We start from the raw sequence: 18354 nt of genomic DNA on the forward strand, positions 1-18354 counted from the left end.
CTTTAAACTACGCAGCGCGCTTGCGTACTACTACGGCCTATCACATTACTACGGATGCCGAGAGGGTAGGAAATCAAACCAAAAGGAAGAGGAACCAGGGCGGCGAGCGGGTCGGATGCGCGAGTGAACCCAGACCTCCCCCTCCACAGCAATTCCTCTGAAGCAGGTAACTACTGGCTCGACGGAAGTGATGAGTGATATGATGTTCAGGATTTGGCAGGTTTGTAGACGTATTTCGACGCGGCAAAGCACTTAAAATACATTTTCTTGTGAGAGCTAGCTTAACTCTTGAGTTGGTCAGTAGCTGAGACTCAAGAAGGGGAGAGTACTGAGAAAGTTTAACTGGCAGTTGGCAATAATACAGACTCGTCGTGTGGATTTGGTTTGTCGCTTGAGGACTAACCTACAGCAACTTATTGACTCAAACAGGTTGGACTGGAAGTGGATTTCCAAGTGTCTAAGGTCCGAAGGCCACGGGGGATTTTCCACACTACAAGAGTTCAGATTGGTTGTTATCGGGTCTGACCAACCATGCATTCAGGCTGTAAACAAGACCAGTCGTAACTGACCATGGAGCACGCGGGGACGATTTGACTGTGGCGGGAGGAGAGGACAGATATTTTTGTACAATGGGGAGTCAGAGGAACGGATTCAAAAAAGAAAGTTTCATTTTGGCGGTGGACGTGGGGACAACCTCAATCAGATGTCACGTCTATGACAAGGACGCAAAGGTCCGAGGATCATGCAGCACCAAGGTAGTCTCTCTCTCTCTCTCTCTCTCTCTCTCTCTCTCTCTCTCTCTCTCTCTCTCTCTCTCTCTCTCTCTCTACCCACTTACATACTTTCTTACACACACAGAAACATGCAAAATCCCCCCTTGTTGATACTAGTTTGCCTATTGTTGTATGTTAACCCCTTTGCCAGGTTGTGCTCTTGTATCCAGAGCCTGGCCTGGTGGAGATGGACCCAGACGCGCTGTGGAAAGGCTTCGTCACTGTTGTCAAGGGGGCTGTGCAAGGTACAATAGGGCCAGCTACTGTTTGTGCATCTCTGGTGTGTGTGTGTGTGTGTGTGTGTGTGTGTGTGTGTGTCCTTGCTTACACTTCTGTCCCCATGATACAGACGCAGGATTACAGATGCGTCAGATAGAGGCCCTTGGTATCTCCACTCAGCGAGGCACCTTCACAACATGGGACAGGTAGCCAAATAATTTTTCCTGGTTTTGATTTGGTTTTGGTACACCTGTTTGCATCTATCTTGCTATATTTACTTTCCATCCCTACTTTCCATCCCTACTTTCCATCCCCTCACCCCTTCTCTCTATCTTAATCTCTTATCTCTTTCTATCTGTTTCCTTGCTCTTCCTCTCCTCTCACTCTGACAGGACCACAGGGGTTCCTTTCCATAACTTCATCAGCTGGCAGGACCTGAGGGCCGGGGAGTTGGTGAGGTCCTGGAACAGATCCTGCACCATGAAAGTGAGTCTCTGGCTGCCTAATATCTCTCCCTCCCATGTACCATTTGCTTGCTCTGGATAGTAATGGGTTCGGAGAATAGGGAGAAAACAGTAGCGTGATTGGCCGTATGTCAGACGAGCACCCAAGGATGTTCACAGTGTCGTTTTCTGCTGAGCAAGCTCAAGATCAATGCTGGATGTGGTGTCACTTCAATCAGTGTGACTTTCATTGTTTCCATGGCAACATCAGGCAATCCACGGCATGATGAAGGTGCTCCACTTCCTGTCTAGGCAGAAGCGTTTTCTGGCTGCTAGCCTCGTGGTCTTCTCCACACAACACGTCACATTCCGCCTGGTCTGGGCCCTTACACACTGCAAACAGGTGTGTGTGTGTGTGTGTGTGTAAGCATAAGCTGACATTTAACCCAGTTAACCGAGTCTGAACTTAAACCTAGAGCAGCTGTTCTGCACACTGACCTGCTTGGACTGTGGAGTCCATTCCACCCTGACTTTTATCATAAGGTTACAGGTACTCCACTTATTTGCTGGTTTGAACATCAGTTTAAATGGTTCAGAGTTAGACAGTGATTTTTGGGGAAAAAGGCTTATCATTTGCTCATTTCAACCCTCCTGCCAAAATACATGTTCTTTAAAGTGAAATAGAATTATTGTTGTCCAATTGTAGTTTTTACTGCAACGTTAAGAGGCTCTCATCTCAATCAAGAGTCCAGACTAAGATCAGATGTAATCATTGACTGAGTGCGAGAGTGCTTTTTGGTGAGGGAAAACATCAAGCCCTACTCTTTGCCATAATAAGCGTATCACGCTGGATAAAGCAATGGATAGGGAGGACAGTGAAAACGCATACTAAACATTTATCAGGGTTAGGGGAGGGTTTGAATAGGAGTGCACAATTAATTGTAAAAAAAAAAAAAGGAAAATGAATGAATAAATGTTTTTGAGGCGACTTCCTAAAACAGTTATTCTGGTGTTCTGCGGGATCTTACAAATCCTGACCATTACACCTCCCCCACCCCAATCCCCTGCTTTTTAAAGAGCTGAAAATAAATTATGCATAAGTAGCTGTCTCAATTTATGTCACAATTCATAATTCAACAGCAGTATCTACAATAAAATTGCAGCAGGTTTTTGTTCAGTAGTGAGCAGCCCTAGGTGTGAGTGACATATCTCACTCATCCACTTCTCTTTTCAACCTCATCAAGTCTCTTTCGTCTTTCAGCTTAGTCAAGCTGTGGCCGAAGGCAACTGCTGCTTTGGAACAATAGACACTTGGCTCCTGTACAAGCTCACCAAAGGTGGGTGTGGCACTTTTAATGTTCAGCTTATTTGAATGCCATCTCCCTTCATGGGTATGCGATTCTTTTGAAAAGGTACAACATGGGTATTACACTAACAATTGTACTTTGCATTGTATTTCTCGCAAAGTCTAACAGGAATTTCAGGCCTACACAGGCTGTTCTTTGTATTTCAAATCCCATTGCGTTACTGATTGGCTGAAATTCCTCAAATGTTTCTCAACTAACTCCTAAGAGAGAGGGGGGGGTTGGGAAGATGGACATGAGCTCATGCAAGGGATTCACAGAGAAGGGAATTCATGATCCATCTGATTGTGCTGCCTAATCTGTTTCAGGACTGGTCCATGCCACAGACTACTCTAATGCCAGCGCTACTGGGATTTTCGACTCCTATCAGGTCTGGTGACATTCATACTCTGTGTGAACTATGTCAGTGCCTGTGCATTCATACATATTTTTACTATATATCATTTGTTATGTCATGTTGATTTATTGTTTCTTTATGTGTGTGTGTGTGGGTGTGTCCCTGTAATGTGAATATTTTACCAGATGTGTTGGAGTGGGTTTCTCTGCGCTGTTGTTTCACTGCCTCTCTCCATCTTCCCCAAAGTACAAAACACAGGGTGAGTCAGCCACTTGTTTCTAATTATAACTTATACTTTACAGCTCATTAGCTGTGTTTGTCATTTCATTGTAATCACCTGTTAATTTATTACAATCACCTGTTATTTTCCTACCAAGATGGCCGTGTGGTGATGTAACCTAAGCCAGTGAAGGTCTCTTCATATCAAAGCATTGATTTCGCAGTATTCACAGTAAGGCCATACAAATTTAATTAGGTGTTTAACAGATTCCTGTTACAAAAAAGGAACTTGTCACCAAGCTCTATGGCAGATTTTAAAGCACCAGGCTGGTTTTTGCTATTTGAATATTATCAGAATGCAAATGGTGATGAAAACTCAAAAGGGAAACACGTAGAGAAGTACTTCTTCCTTTTGACATTCTTTATTCTAATTTTTGTCATGCAAAATATCAATGCCTACTTGTTTCAAACACATTGTATTTCACTGATAAAACTGAAACATTGTTAAGTTCTTAAAACAGATGCAAAAAAAAATCACATATGTACAATTACATCTACCGCCAAATGACAAGTGTTTAGTGAGACTGCACAAAAACTTGCAGAAAGACTTTTTTTTGTTGTTGTTGTGATGAGATAAAAGTGACACGGGACATCCATTAAACACCTTTTTAAAATGTAAAATTTGTATGGCCGAAGTGTATCACTCACAGTTTTCTACCCGTTCCCCAGACGTCAGAAGTCATCTAGCACTCTAAATGGATATAAAACTTATGGTGGAGTCACAGTATATGAAAACGATTAGCATTGTTCCTAACCGCACCTTTTAGCTGTTCTAAAATCACTGTAAAGCACGGCTTCTTATATAGCGGTGGTTCCCAATCCATGGCCCAGCAGTTGGCCTTTAGAGTACTGAAGGAGAATGACTGTGAAATAATGTGGGGAAAGGGTGAAGTGGACAGCAGGGACAAGCTCTCCTCATGTGAGATGATGCATTCTGTCTTGTTTCTCCCTCATGATACACCAGCCATCACTTTGGTTCCACGGACCCTTCCATCTTCGGAGTATCCATTCCCATCATGTCAGTGGTGAGTTTTGAAAGTAGTCACACACTCGTAACTCAGATACAGAGTGAAGCTTTATACATACCGACGTTTCAATGGGTGACTTGACATTCCTGTCTGTCAAAATGCTGATATTCATTCTTAGCCTTTGGGTGTTTGGGTGTGTCACTTTTGGGGAAAAGGTGGAATGAGTCTGTTATCTGTGTGATCATGATTAGAAACATCCGCTGCAATCCTCTGGCTCCGTTTAGGCCAACGTGTCAAAGTTGATGTCACAACCATTATATCGTAAGACTGTAAAGACTAAATCTAGCCGAGTGATTACTTAATCAGGAGCAGGAAGGAGTGTTACAACATCAGTGATTCAAGTTTTGGTCCGTCAATGACAACGGACATGACACAGACAGGACACAATGAATACATTATCAAACACCACAAGACATAGGGACAGCATAACAGAGCTTCCAGGACATATTCATGTTCATATTTACAAAATATGTGCAAGAAGTGGAATTCCTGGTGGAGAATTGCACTTCTAGCACTAAAAAGACTCTTGAATACATCAAGGTCCAGAAGCTCCAAGTGACACAGGACAGACATTGATTAAAATAGCTAACAGTAGACTTATATTGAGACAGTACGTACATGTCAAACTTGCATTGTCCCATATTGCATGTATTCCACGCTATGGGTATTCCAGACGCTTCTATTGCTGCCCAACTGTTACCGGAGCTGTAATTTGACGACGTCTGAATGACTTCCTCTGTCTGTCTGCGGTAGATGGCTGACCAGCAGGCAGCCATGTTTGGAGAGTGCTGCTTTGACGTTGGCGATGTCAAGATCACCATGGGAACGGGCACCTTCATGAACATCAACACTGGGAACAAACCACACACGTCTGTAGCAGGTGAAATGACGGTGAACACACACACACACACACAAGGATGGTTATATCCAAACTCGTCCTAGTAACCAGTGTTTTCTGTCTGTAGGTCTGTACCCTGTGGTGGGGTGGAAGATCGGCACAGAGGTGGTGTATCTGGCAGAGGGCAACGCAGCAGACACAGGCACTGCCATCAAATGGGCGCAGGAGCTGGGTGAGTGGTGACTGGTTTGGTTCTGGTGATGCCTTCAGTTACTGTTTTTTTGTAGGAGTTACGACTAGTAATGACATGAAAGGTTTTACAGTAAAGTGGAAAAGCGCAATGCTGGAAGACATTTAAAGCTATCAACGTATTAATGATCTTAACACTGAATAAGTTACTAAAATCAGCTGACAAATTCAGAGGTGTTGGGTGACGCCCGTGTGCGTTTTTGTTGTTGCAGAGCTGTTCTCTGATGTCCAGCAGACTAGTGCCATGGCCTACAGTGTCGCTGACTCAGACGGAGTGTGTTTCGTCCCCTCGTTCAGTGGCCTGCAGGTAGATGTGTGTGTGTGTGTGTGTGTGTGCAACATGCATGTTTATGTGTCTGTGTCAGAGAAAGATCAGTTAACTTTCATCTGCTATTTGTGTTTGACATTTATGTGTAGGCCAATATATTAACACAAGGCAAGAGGGTGTGTGTATGTAGTACATATGGGTACATATTGATATTTTGCTAATGCAGGCATTTGCTTCCATTTATGTGTTTTTTGTCTTTCCGTAACTTGGTTATGTTGTCTCTTTTTTTTTTCTCTCTGCCTTCCGTTGTGAACTGGCCTTTGTAAGTGTGTGTCCTGAATGTTCATGTATAAGTATGCAAAGGATATGTGACATAAGTATTAAAAGATATGCGATTACAAAATCTATTTATTTGTTTATCACAGCATTCTCATGCCTTGGGAAATCATGAACTACTGTGCATACCGCATACAGTATACAGTACCTATACTCTTTGCCGATCAGTGGTTGTTGGATATCATTTTACTTGCAAAAGATATGAGAAGCATTTAAATTACCTAGAAAGTGTTACATACATTATTGTTCTGCTGTTACCTGGTAGGTAAAATTAAGTGCCTCTCAATAAGTTGTGATATTTAAAGGCATTTTTTACCAGGTCTGTTTTTGACCTCTAGACATTTGATGTGTGTGTGTGTGTTTTCACAGGCTCCTCTGAACGACCCCAAAGCTTGTGCTTCCTTCATGGGCCTCAAGCCCTCCAGCACCAAATGCCACCTGGTCCGTGCCATTCTGGAGTCTGTCGCATTTAGGTGAGTCGTTTAGGAGAGATAGTTTTGTTTTCTGTTCTTTGATTGCATGTGTTCTCGTCCATGCTCACTGATGTTCTTGTCTTGTGTGTCTACTGTTCTCATTCGTTCTAGAAACAAGCAGCTATATGAGACGATGCTGAGGGAAACACACATTCCCATCACCAAGATCAGGTACGGTTCTCTTCATCCACCCCAGCAGTTTTTGTTTAGCCTTAGGGTTATGAACTGTTCAACTGTCATAAGAACAGGATATTCACAAGTGCTAGTCAAACAGTGCCTGATTGAGGCAATGCAGGTTTGCTGTACTTGGGGCCAAGAAGACTAAAGCCCACACACCGTGATATCCTAGCTTACAGGGCAATATCCGTTTGTAGGATCTGGATCTAGCCGGGAAGATGGCTGTAACAGTTAAAAAAAAACGTGCATGCCTCTGTTTAGCCTGCCTCTACTGATGTAATTCGGTTTTGATTGGCAATGCATTATGGGTTTATATTTCTCTGACCAGAGTGATACTGTTACAGCAAAGTGATTTACAGTATAATCAAGTTCTCTCTCTACCTCTCTGTCTTCTCTCTCTTCTCTCTCTCTCTCTGTCTTTCTCTGTCTCAGGGTGGATGGCGGTGTTTGCTCCAATGACTTCGTCATGCAGCTGACAGCAGATCTGTTTGGTAGAAAGGTAGCCAGACCCCACTGCTGTGAAATGTCCTGTCTAGGGGCTGCTTATGTCGCTGGACTTGGAGCAGGTATACAGCAACACACACACACACACACACATGTCCATCCGATGTATTGAGATGGCAATGTTAATATTGGCAAAATGAATTAAGATCAAGAGGTTGTAGATGTGCACCGATAGTATCTGTATTCTGTCTTGGATTTGCAAGTGAAATTGTCCCACAACCGATACTTTATTGGCCTGTGCTTTTAATATACAGTACTTACATAAAATACTTTCCAGACAGGAGGGAAAATGTCTGCAGTGTGGTAATTCTTTGAGGTCAGTGAAGCAAACTGTCAAGCTAAGGTGTCTCAGGCAGTGCTGACAGAGAGAGACACTTCAGCACAAACCTTTGTAATGTGGCGGAGAGGAGACGCAGCCTGTCAAGCAGTCAGAGACAGATTCCCCCTCAAATACATTCTTTATTTTCACTTTGGTGCTTCGCTTTTCTCAATGTTGCAACACTTGGAAGAAAAAAATCCTATATTGATTGGCCTCTCATACACACACACACACACACACACACATCATTTTTAAAAGGTTTTATTCCTGATCCACTGTCTTCCTCTGTCACTGCAGGCTTCTGGAGGAGCCGGGAGGAACTGAAGAAGCTGCAAAGTACCGACCGGGTGTTCCTGCCCCAAGGAGCACCCCAGGGTGCTGGGAGCCCAAGTGGGGCCTACGTCCCTGTCCTCCAGAGCTGGGAGAGGGCTCTCAGACGCTCCATGAACTGGTACAACAAGCCTTGACACTGGATGCACACACAGAAAGACGGATCTAGGGGTGGACAGAATGGACAGATAGAGACACCGATCGAGAGTAAATTAATTAACAGACGGTCCATTTTATACAAAATCATCGACATCGAGGTGAAACCCGACAGCTGTTTCTCTGGAATAATGTGGGGACCCGTGTGAATGTTTACTGTGACTCAAAATTGAATCCTGGTCCAGTTTCTACTATACACGTGGAAACATGCGTAGATGAACAGACAGATACACAACCACATGCGGTCAAGAACTGCAGCCGATACCGTGCTGCATGAGCCCGTAACAGCAGTCACTTACTCTTTCTCGGGGAAATTGTTTTTTTTTCATACTGCTAAACAAAACACGACTGAGGGTAACAAGTAGTGATGTGAACAATGTGAACAGCACTAAATAACTATGGATAATAGGAAAAGGAAGGTTATAAGAGCACTCCTATATATTGGTATGCAGATCTGAGGTCTGATCCAGCCTGTAGCACCATCAGCCGCATCATCAAAGCCTGATGAGCTGTGAACTGTCGACCACACACACAACTTATTCTTTTACTTGACTTCTTGACACCCTGTCAGCCTTATCAGAAGCTTTAAGTCATTCCAGATCTCAGGTCACTGGTGCCTCTTAATATACAGTATTTTTTATTCAGCTGGAATAATGTATACATATTGCCCACATGGGGGCGCTAGTAGTATATGCCATCGCAACCACACACCATACGCTGTTAACAAAGGGCAAGGTTTTAGGATCATGTATTTCAGATTGAAATGATCCTCTCTGAGAAATCCCATTCCTCTTTTCATCTGAAAGTGACTCACTGCCAGTAGGTAATATGGATTTGATCCTGCTATCCATGATGCCTCGTGTGGCATCGTGGAGCCTTGGCTGTGATGATTTCACTTTTGGGAATCTGGGGCAGCCTCATTTTTACGCTTACATTAATGCAATTATCAAAATGATACATGTTGATGGTATTGTTTAAACGTAACTGGAACAAAAATAATTGTATATTTTTTTAATCCCACTGAATTTCAGTATTCAGATATGTTTTCCTTATGATCGAGGACAGTTTAGTTTGTATCAGTGAACATTTACTACTGTTCCTCATTGTCAGAAATGCCCCCTAATCTTTGGTGTTACACTGATGTATAACTCCATTGACAATGATTTGTAAAAGAAGGAAAAGTTGACTGTGAGAGCACCATGTGGCATTTTTATGGGGATTTGGGTACATTCTTCAGTTTAGAGCTTTTAGCAGTGCGGTAACAGAAACTTAATTTAGGTATAAGCCCACACAAAGTCCATAATTATTCTATGGAACATTTCCAGACTTCTTGATATCACACATTAGCATATTGGTTCTTTGGTATTTTGCTTTGGGAAGGTGTTGATCAGGTGCACAAATATTGATTGAATTGTCCTATAACACAGAAATAGTGGTGTTCCTCATTAATTGTTTATTAATCCATAAAATAAATTGTTGTGTAACTGTTATGGTAACATTTCAGTTTTTAAGTTCAATTTGTCTAGTTGTCCTAGCCTTGAAAGGAGTTTACACTGCTGAATTTTGCTCCAGAGGGTCCACCATTTTGATAACATGTGGTATTGTTTTGGACCAGGGGTTTTCCCAATCCTTTATTTAGCCTGAGAAACTCTGGTCACAAGTGGCTACAGCGTAATCATGTTATGAAGAAAATGTGTGTCTCTACATGTGTGACATAATCACAAATTACTAGAGAAATGTAAACTGTGAATTTCATTCTAGTTCTACATTGTACTTATTCAGTGTTGACCACCTTTTTGCCTTTCTCCATACTGCACTGAAATGTAATATAGCTTTGTTTGCAGATAGTAAAGGTTATGCAGAATAACACTATGCATAATGCTGAGATTGTCACCTCAGACTGAAAGGACATTCCAGGTGGTCACATCTGAGATTTTTAACAGTTGTACTTCATTCAGTTTTTGAATGGCAAATGTAGACATCCCAAGCTGTTGGGAAATAACAAATGACAGAGATGCACTCATAATCTGTGCTTAAGCGCTTGGATCGTAAATGTTGTCACCAGATTGCATGCAATTACAAAGTACGTGTACGAGTATGTATGTATGTATGTTGCGAAAAGGCTTGACATTAAACACTTTTAATTATCAATGGTTGCTTGTGGTGATGCGAGAGTCTCTCCTAGGTGTTACTCAAGTTGTGAACAGATGAACAGATGCCACCTCTTAAAATGTTTTGTGTGAACCAAACAACCAAAAGGGGGGTTTTGCTTCCTCGAGGACTCTTGGGAAATGCAGTTGTGCCTGGGGAATTACAGGAAGCCATCAGATGGGTTCAGGGACCGGCTCCCATTGATGTGAACGATCTTACTGTGAGGGTTGCTATGGCAGCTTGTGGATGGATTGACTGAGAACAAATGGGGTATGTATTCCTGCTCATGGTGCTGGTATGGTGGAAGGGAGGAGGGGGGGGGGGGGGGGGTCACTAATTGAGTGCACAGAAAATGGGGTTTCCTAAACAATGGGAGGATTGTGTGTTTGTTCAGTCAAAGGAAGTAGAGAGGTGAGTTTCCGTGCGTTACAAGGTTGCATACAGTATAGCTTTTCTGCATCAAATCATCTCTCCCCCTCCCCCTCTTCATACCCAAACGCTTCCTCCAGTGGAGTTGTCGATCTCACCCTCAGCTCTCCAGATCTCTCTCTCTCCCTCTCTCACTCATGTACATGGGCAGTTTTTTCTTTTGCCATCGGGCTTGGCAGCGGGTCGCCTTCACTGGGGAAATGTGTTAGAGTGAGATAGACTGGACTAGCCCATGAATCAGTGCGGCTGGCTCTCACACTAATCAGAGAAAGGGGGCTGTGTGTGTGTGTGTGTGTGTGTGTGCGTGCGCATGTGTGTGTGTGTGTGTATTGTGCTTGGTACTGCATTGTATGAGTTGTGGTGGGCCCTGCCTTGCAACAAATTCATTGTGACAGCAGGAACTGGAAGCAGTGCGACCACTACTCCAGTCCCCCTCCCCCTGCTGCTGCTGAACTCCCCATCAAGGGTCATTATATAACTCCCTCTTTCTTCTTCCTCTCTGACACACTGTCATTGTTCGCTGGAGTGTCAGGGGGTTGGAAGTTAAGCTTTTGTCATTCCCTCTTTTTCCATCCGTGCCTCAGTCTCTTCCCCCCGCTGCCCGAAAGCCCTTCATATTATTCTCTCTCTCTCTCTCTCTCTCTCTCTCTCTCTCTCTCTCTCTCTCTCTCTCTCTCTCTCTCTCTCTCTGACTCACTTCCACTGACGGCGGCTCACACATTCTGGTTTCAGTAATGCTGTATTGCCATGGCAACAAGGGTTAGTAAATGCCCCAAATATCTAGCGTTCGTGGAGATGCTCAGTGCAAACCAGTCAGTCACAAACAGCATCCTCACCGGCTGCACCTCTACTGATGACTGACATTTACGTAAGTGTGCGTGTGTGTGTGTGTGTGTGTGTGTGTGTGTGTGTATGTGTGTGGCTTTTGTGGGATTAATTAGCGCTGCACCACCATCCACCATCGAAATCTTAGTGCATATTCTCAAAAGATATATATAGCCTACTCGACACACACACACACACACACACACACACATACACACACAACGAAAACCAAATACTGTAATCCTATAGTGGATTGTAGGACGATACTATACAAATATCACAGCAAAACTATAAAGCCTAGCCTGTATAATATCCTATAGAATATTATTATGATAGCCTAGCATAAGAGACAAAAATACCGTTAGTGCGATAAGGTGACATATTTAATACCTCAGACACACAAGTTCCTACAGGAATATTATAGAAATATTATAGCCTACTGATTTTGCGTCACAAGCACATAGCCTACACACTGGAGAACAGCCTAGATTTCTGCGTCTTTTTGCTTATGTGGAATATTTGGCTGAGGCCATGCTATGCAAGGATCCCATAGACCATTGGCATTTGCTATAAAATGTAGACCCACAATTTGAGCTAGGCAGCGTCTTGCAAATAATCGGGATGATATTAAAGATAGTCTGCTCTATTTATAATCTTTGCGCGTAACGGTGCGTCTCCGTGCGTCTCTCCGTCACCGGCCAATGTACATATTTCATCTGGTCGCACTGCATCAGCTGCCACGACGGGCTCGCACGTCACAGATTTTTCTCCCCCTCCTTCCCCTTCTCTTTTTTTTTGTTACACCAGAGCATCTCTCCTTCTCCTCTCCCTCTCTCTTTCTACCGCCCACTCCTCTCCAACCATTGATCCGACTGCTCACCGCCGCCTCGCCGGCTTCGCCTCATCACATCGCCCGCTGCGCTTTTCTCCATTTTTATTTTAGGGAGACGGAGAAGAAGAAACTAGAAGCCCATCCGCAAACATTTCACCATGGCTAGCACCGAGGATAAACCAGCCGACAAGGAGAATGTGTCCAACTGGAAGGACTCCATCTACAACCCGAGGACCGGGGAGCTGCTGGGTCGCACGGCCAGCAGCTGGGGTAAGGAATCCTGGATCAATTATCTCCAACTCTTATCAGTTTGATGTGCGATTCACGGGGCTTATACCTGGTTTATTATATACCCCGCCCCCTCCCTCCCTCCCCCCCTCCGTCCCCCCTCTATTTTCAAGGCATTTATGGATGTATGCTTCTTGAATATTTTTTTTCCATATGTGTGTGTGTGTGTGTGTGCGTGCGTGCGTGGATGAAAATGACTGACATGGCAATACATTTCGGATAATGTAGGCCATCATAGGCCTACAAGAAGGTGTAAAACAGAAGCCTATACCAAGAGGCCTATACCATAATGAATGATGTTATCAAAGGTGTGCCTCTGTCTCTATGGCAAAGGCAAAAATAGCCAGCCAGGTAATAATCAGTCAACAGCAAGGCGTTCTAGACATCTGCATAAATAATATTAAGAAATGATATCCACAGTGTAGACCTTAGCTGGTCAAGCTGCTCATTATCGAATGTCAAGTCTTAAGTGAAGACTGGAAATCCCTGTATTATTGCATTAATGTACCACAGCGGAAATGTACTGACTATAGCTGATCAATCCATACATTTATGTAATGATTCCCCTGTTACTTGCACAGTGAGGTAGTAACACACCACCCTCCTTCCTACAGCAGGCAGCTCCTATAGGCTAGCGCGAGCTGTCAGGCTGCCTGGGCCCCTGTGCTGCTGTGCAATGGGATGCTCCATTGCAGTTGCATGGCCGCCCACATTAGCATGCCTGTCAAGGTCAAATGGGATTCCCTCTCTCCTCTTTCTCTCTTTCACACACTAGGCAGGTGCATTGTGGGATACTGTTGGAGAGGAATGAGAGAGAGGGGGGTATGCAGCAGGAAGCTCAGGGGTCCATCCTTTCATTGTCAACTTAGAGGGCATCTGTGCTGCACAGGCTGCCATACTGGATGGTGGTGAACCATTTTGAATCAGATGTTTCCATCACCGGGGCTTTTCTGTTGGACAAGTGAGGCAGGAGATGCTCTGAACATTCCGGCATCACCCATAAATCCTCTGTTATTTGAAAACTGTAGGTCTCTATAGTGTGAATGACCTCGCATATGTAAGCATTCAGTAGCTTTTCCCCTTGAATGGTTTATCTCAAAGGAATAGTTCACTCAAATGACAATTTCATCTGGATGGTTTGGCAGGACAGATGGGCCTGTTGTTGAGAAGAGATGTGGAAAATCAGATGGTTTTGCCAACTTGCTTTTGGTTAAAGCTTATGGTTAATTGTACATGAAGCCTCTCTCTTTCTCCCTCCCTCCCTCCTTATATTTTCTGTCTCTTTCTATTCTATTTCTCCAACGTCCTCCAGGCCTCATTCTGTTGTTCTACCTGATTTTCTACTGTTTCTTGGCTGGCATGTTTGCCCTGACCATGTGGGTGATGCTGCTCACACTGGATGACTATGTGCCAAAGTACAGAGACCGTGTACCTCATCCAGGTGAGTGTCCATCAACACACAGGGGGGATGAACTCTTTGGGGCATCCATTATTCATATTCACGCCAATGAGGCTCTGCCATCATATGCGCTGAATCATAGCTTCTTTTTGTATTGATCTGTTTTGACATCTCTTCCTGTGTAAGGTCAGGAGTGAGGCTCATTTGCTGGAACAGGAATGTTTTTTTTTTGTTTTTTTTGTCCAGCTGTAATTCAAGACAAACCCGGATGCTTTAGATTACTTTTTACGTTTAGGATCACTTGTGCTATCATAACCATAACACTATGACACTGATTATTTAATGTTACTTATATGTCTCCGTTACAGGGTTGATGATTCGTCCAAATTCATTGGATATCTGGGTCAACAAATCTAATCCGCTCGCGTATGACCAGTATGTCAAACATCTGGAGACCTTCCTGCAAAGTAAATCCACATCCACATCTCCCTGCTGAATTGACGAAATGATATTAAAATGGACTGAATGACATTTGTAATAAAAAGAAATTCCATTCTCTACTTCCAGATCTGTGCTTTTTCCAACCTCTTAACACCGTCCAGTGATTCACACTATACTGTCCACATGAATACTCTCTCTCTCTCTCTCTCTTTCTCTCTCTCTCTGCTTCCTTCTCCCTCTGCTCATCCGTCTCTGTCTCAGGCTATAACGATACAGAGCAGGAGAAGAACGAGCTGTGCCCTGCGGGGGATTATTATGAGCAGGACGAGGCAGAATTGCCCAAGAAAGCTTGTCAGTTCAAGAGGAGCTCCCTGAGCCGCTGCTCCGGCCTGTCTGACACCACCTTCGGATACGGCGAGGGGAAACCCTGCGTGCTGCTGAAAATGAACAGGGTGACGCCCCCCTTTCACTGGCTCCTTTCCTCTCCCATGCTCTACCTGCGCAATTTCAGACGCTTGAAATGGATCTTTCCTTTCTCTCAATCCCTCTGCTCCTTTGCAGCTTCCTTCCTTCCATTCTCCTCTCCGTTGCATTTATCGCTTCCCGACATTCCCAAAAATAAATGATAAATCGCTGACTTTGTTTTACCCGCACACAGAGGCCTTTCTGCCTCTCCTAATGACTTCAACCTTTTCCACTTTCCTTCACATCATAGATCATTGGCCTGAAACCCCGTGGAGATCCTTACATCAACTGCACAGCGAAGGTGAACATTTTCTTAACACCATATACATGTGTTACGTGTTTGTCTGTGTATTTTTTCGTTGGTTTCGTTTTTCGTTTTTGTCATAAAACTGATGGCCATAACAGTCTCAATATATTTCTGTTGATCTTGCTTTCATTGTTTCCTTCTTTTGTTTGTTTTGTTTCTGATTTCTTTCTGCATGCTGTCACTGACGGCTTTAGGGTAAGATTATATGTAAATTCTCAGGATTAGGCCAGTAGGCGTAACGCTTCTCATTATGTAATAGGTCATTACGCAGGAGCTGCTAATGCCTTAGACCCATCCTAGTGCCACAGAACACTCTGCCATTTTCAAGCCATTTTCACCTGCTAGACATTATCAAAAAATAATTTCAGACCAAAATATGCTTGTGCAGATTAAACCAAAGCACATTACGCTTGCCAATTATTTGAAATCGCTGTACTAACAAGCAAGGGCTATTGCGTTTCCTTTTTTTTCATGTTTGATCTTGAAAAATGTCTAGTCCCATTTGATCTAGTATAAGTTTCATTTACTTTCAAGTGAATGTATTGACTCGCACCTCTATTCCACTTTTAGAGAGACATCCCAGTTCAGATGCACTATTACCCCAGTGAGGGACGTTTTGATAAGATGTATTTCCCCTACTATGGGAAGAAAGCTCATGTAAGTATTTTGCTCTGTCCATTAATATCCTAATATTCATGTATTTGCAGGAATCTACACGATTCTGACTTTCTCGTTTCATCAACCTTTTACCATTCTGTTTCTCTGCATGATGTTTTTTAACCCTCTCTCTCTCTCTCTCTCTCTCTCTCTCTCGCTCTCTCTCTCTCTCTCTCTCCCTCCCTCCCTCCTTCCCTAATGCAGGAGCGCTATGTGCAGCCCGTGGTGGCTGTGAAGCTGCTGCTGACCAAGGAGGACTACAACACGGAGCTGACGGTGGAGTGCAGGGTAGAGGGCTCCGATCTCCGCAACAACGACGAACGGGACAAGTTCCTGGGCCGCATCACCTTCCGGGTCAAGGTGTTCGAGTAAGGAGGGGAAAAGGGGCGGTGAAGGAACCAAGCCGGAGGCTGCCCACGTTGCGAAGGATTTATATAAAAACGAGAAGGAAGCGTCAAAATGCGTCACAAAGAGGGCATTTGGGGTGTAGTGCTGTGGCCAAACGGTTGTATGCAGATTAGTAAATCGTGATGTCGAATGTTGCTTTGTTGACACTTCTGACCCTTCTCTTCTTCCAACATTTCTCGCTGTTATCATTCTGACCTCCTCAAAGATCCCATCAGAATAAGACATGGGCTCTGTTCCTGACCCGATGACTCCATCCATACATACATACATACATACACTTGTTGCACTGTTCCTCGTCGACTCACTTCTTTTTTTCGTAGTATCGATAAGATTAGCTGAGTTATATAGCCATCGCAAGAAAGCCATGTGGAGCTGTTGTGCTATTGCTGATACAACTCTTTTATTTTTAGATTTTTTGGTTTTGTAGATCTGCTCACTGTCAGGAAGAGAATACTGTTTTCATCACGCAGAACAATATGAACTACTGTGTCACCGCTGGTCTTGGAAGGGTTGTATCTTGCTGTAAAGTATATAATTGATGAAGTAGAACATTTCCAACACATTTCCACAGTATTCACATATAGTACCACATCACAAAGTCTGTCTCACATATTTTAAGACTCGGTCTTCATAGGAACTTGTCTTGATGATCAAGTATAGCCACTGTACCCCTATGTATGAAATGCCAATTACGAAGCCCCCTTTCCACATAAGAATACATTGTGATCTTTACCATATTTAGGGAATTGTAGATAGATCTTTGCGTTGTGGTCTACTTAACCGCAACCCAGTCTCGTGCCGTCTGTCTGTCTGCATGTCTGTCTGTCTGTCTCCCCGTCTTCCTGTTTACTCTACTCTCTCACCTCTCCACTGCAATAGCCAATGTGTGGGTGAGCGATGCAGGACTAGATTGTTGTCTCGCTCCACCCAAGTGGGTGCTACGTATTGTTGTGTGGTTGAGGTGACACACACACACACACAGAAACACACACACACATACATACATGCACACACACACACACACAAAAGGTACAGTGTAAAGTGCTTTTAGGCCAAGAAGTGCTGGAAAGCGTCGCAAAAATGAAGTTCACTGTAACTATGTACTGTATATCTTTACGTGTTCTGTATATCTATCTGGGTCTGACAGATTGTTTGTTAGTTTTTCTCTCTTCTTCAGCCTGTTGATCTGATTGTCTGCCAATCTGTCTATTACTCCTCAATGTATATATACACTATTTACCATATTTACTTAATTCACACTGTATTTTTTGTCACAAAACACAATGTCTGTGCACTGTAAAGAAATAATTTAAACAAAGATTTACAGGAAATTATCTTATTCAAAGCTATGTTTACACAGTCTTAAAAGGAACCCAAATTTGAAAGAACTTGTAACATCTCTTCAGGGTGCCTTAAGACCTGATGAAATAAATTGTGGAATAAAGGTGATTTTGAAGAAAAAAAAATTGTTTCCTACTGTCTATTTTTGGAATCCTGTCTGAATATGCCCAGAGGAAAGTAGGTGCTAAACAACTTAGCTTTGTTATTCACACAAAGGAGGTAAAGAATAACAAATTGGACCATGTTGGCTTGGACTTCAATTTGAGTGTGAGGACTTGGAGTTGATTTATCCACTATCACACAGCAAGGAATCTTTAAATGAATGTGTGAACTGTGAGCGCGATATGAGAGTACAGTAGGCTATATCATACATGGGATTCTTATTTTTTTTTTTAGATTATTTTTATGACATTTGTGCTTTATTAGTTGACAGTAGAGAGTCAGGGAAGATGGGATGAGATCATATAAGTAGGCTATATTATGGGAGAGATCAGTCGTGTCTCAATAATCTCTCAATCAGTAGTCACTCAATCTGTCTCACTGTCTGTTTGTGGCACAAAGCCTTTGCCACATGAGGGAGCCAGAAACAAGACAGGCAGAGCAAGCAGTCTGGCAAAATGCATGGCACAAACATACAAGACCATTTCTACATCCTGTAATTTTCTTTTCATAAAGATCTATGTCAAGAAATCCTCTAAATATATCACTGGTTTTCACA

At 43.3% G+C, this 18354-nt stretch overlaps 2 protein-coding genes across 2 annotated transcripts; both read left to right on the forward strand.

The window, feature by feature from the left end:
- Nucleotides 1-84: 84 nt before the first annotated feature.
- Nucleotides 85-10214, forward strand: gk5 (glycerol kinase 5). Its single transcript, XM_071908009.2, has 17 exons — nucleotides 85-166; nucleotides 430-755; nucleotides 925-1018; nucleotides 1123-1198; nucleotides 1385-1478; nucleotides 1707-1838; nucleotides 2697-2772; nucleotides 3108-3169; nucleotides 3322-3395; nucleotides 4380-4440; nucleotides 5197-5323; nucleotides 5409-5513; nucleotides 5743-5837; nucleotides 6504-6607; nucleotides 6719-6778; nucleotides 7217-7350; nucleotides 7905-10214. Exons 2-17 carry the CDS (start codon nucleotides 630-632, stop codon nucleotides 8072-8074), a joined length of 1590 nt encoding a protein of 529 aa, XP_071764110.1. The 5' UTR covers nucleotides 85-166; nucleotides 430-629; the 3' UTR covers nucleotides 8075-10214.
- A 1285-nt stretch (nucleotides 10215-11499) lies between these two features.
- On the forward strand, nucleotides 11500-17737 carry atp1b3a (ATPase Na+/K+ transporting subunit beta 3a). Its single transcript, XM_071908007.2, has 8 exons — nucleotides 11500-11541; nucleotides 12442-12600; nucleotides 13931-14059; nucleotides 14386-14484; nucleotides 14720-14910; nucleotides 15174-15224; nucleotides 15801-15887; nucleotides 16092-17737. Exons 2-8 carry the CDS (start codon nucleotides 12489-12491, stop codon nucleotides 16257-16259), a joined length of 837 nt encoding a protein of 278 aa, XP_071764108.1. The 5' UTR covers nucleotides 11500-11541; nucleotides 12442-12488; the 3' UTR covers nucleotides 16260-17737.
- The last annotated feature ends 617 nt before the right edge of the window (nucleotides 17738-18354 follow it).

The sequence above is a fragment of the Centroberyx gerrardi genome, chromosome 13 (genome assembly GCF_048128805.1).
Source record: "Centroberyx gerrardi isolate f3 chromosome 13, fCenGer3.hap1.cur.20231027, whole genome shotgun sequence".
Lineage (NCBI taxonomy): Eukaryota > Metazoa > Chordata > Actinopteri > Beryciformes > Berycidae > Centroberyx > Centroberyx gerrardi.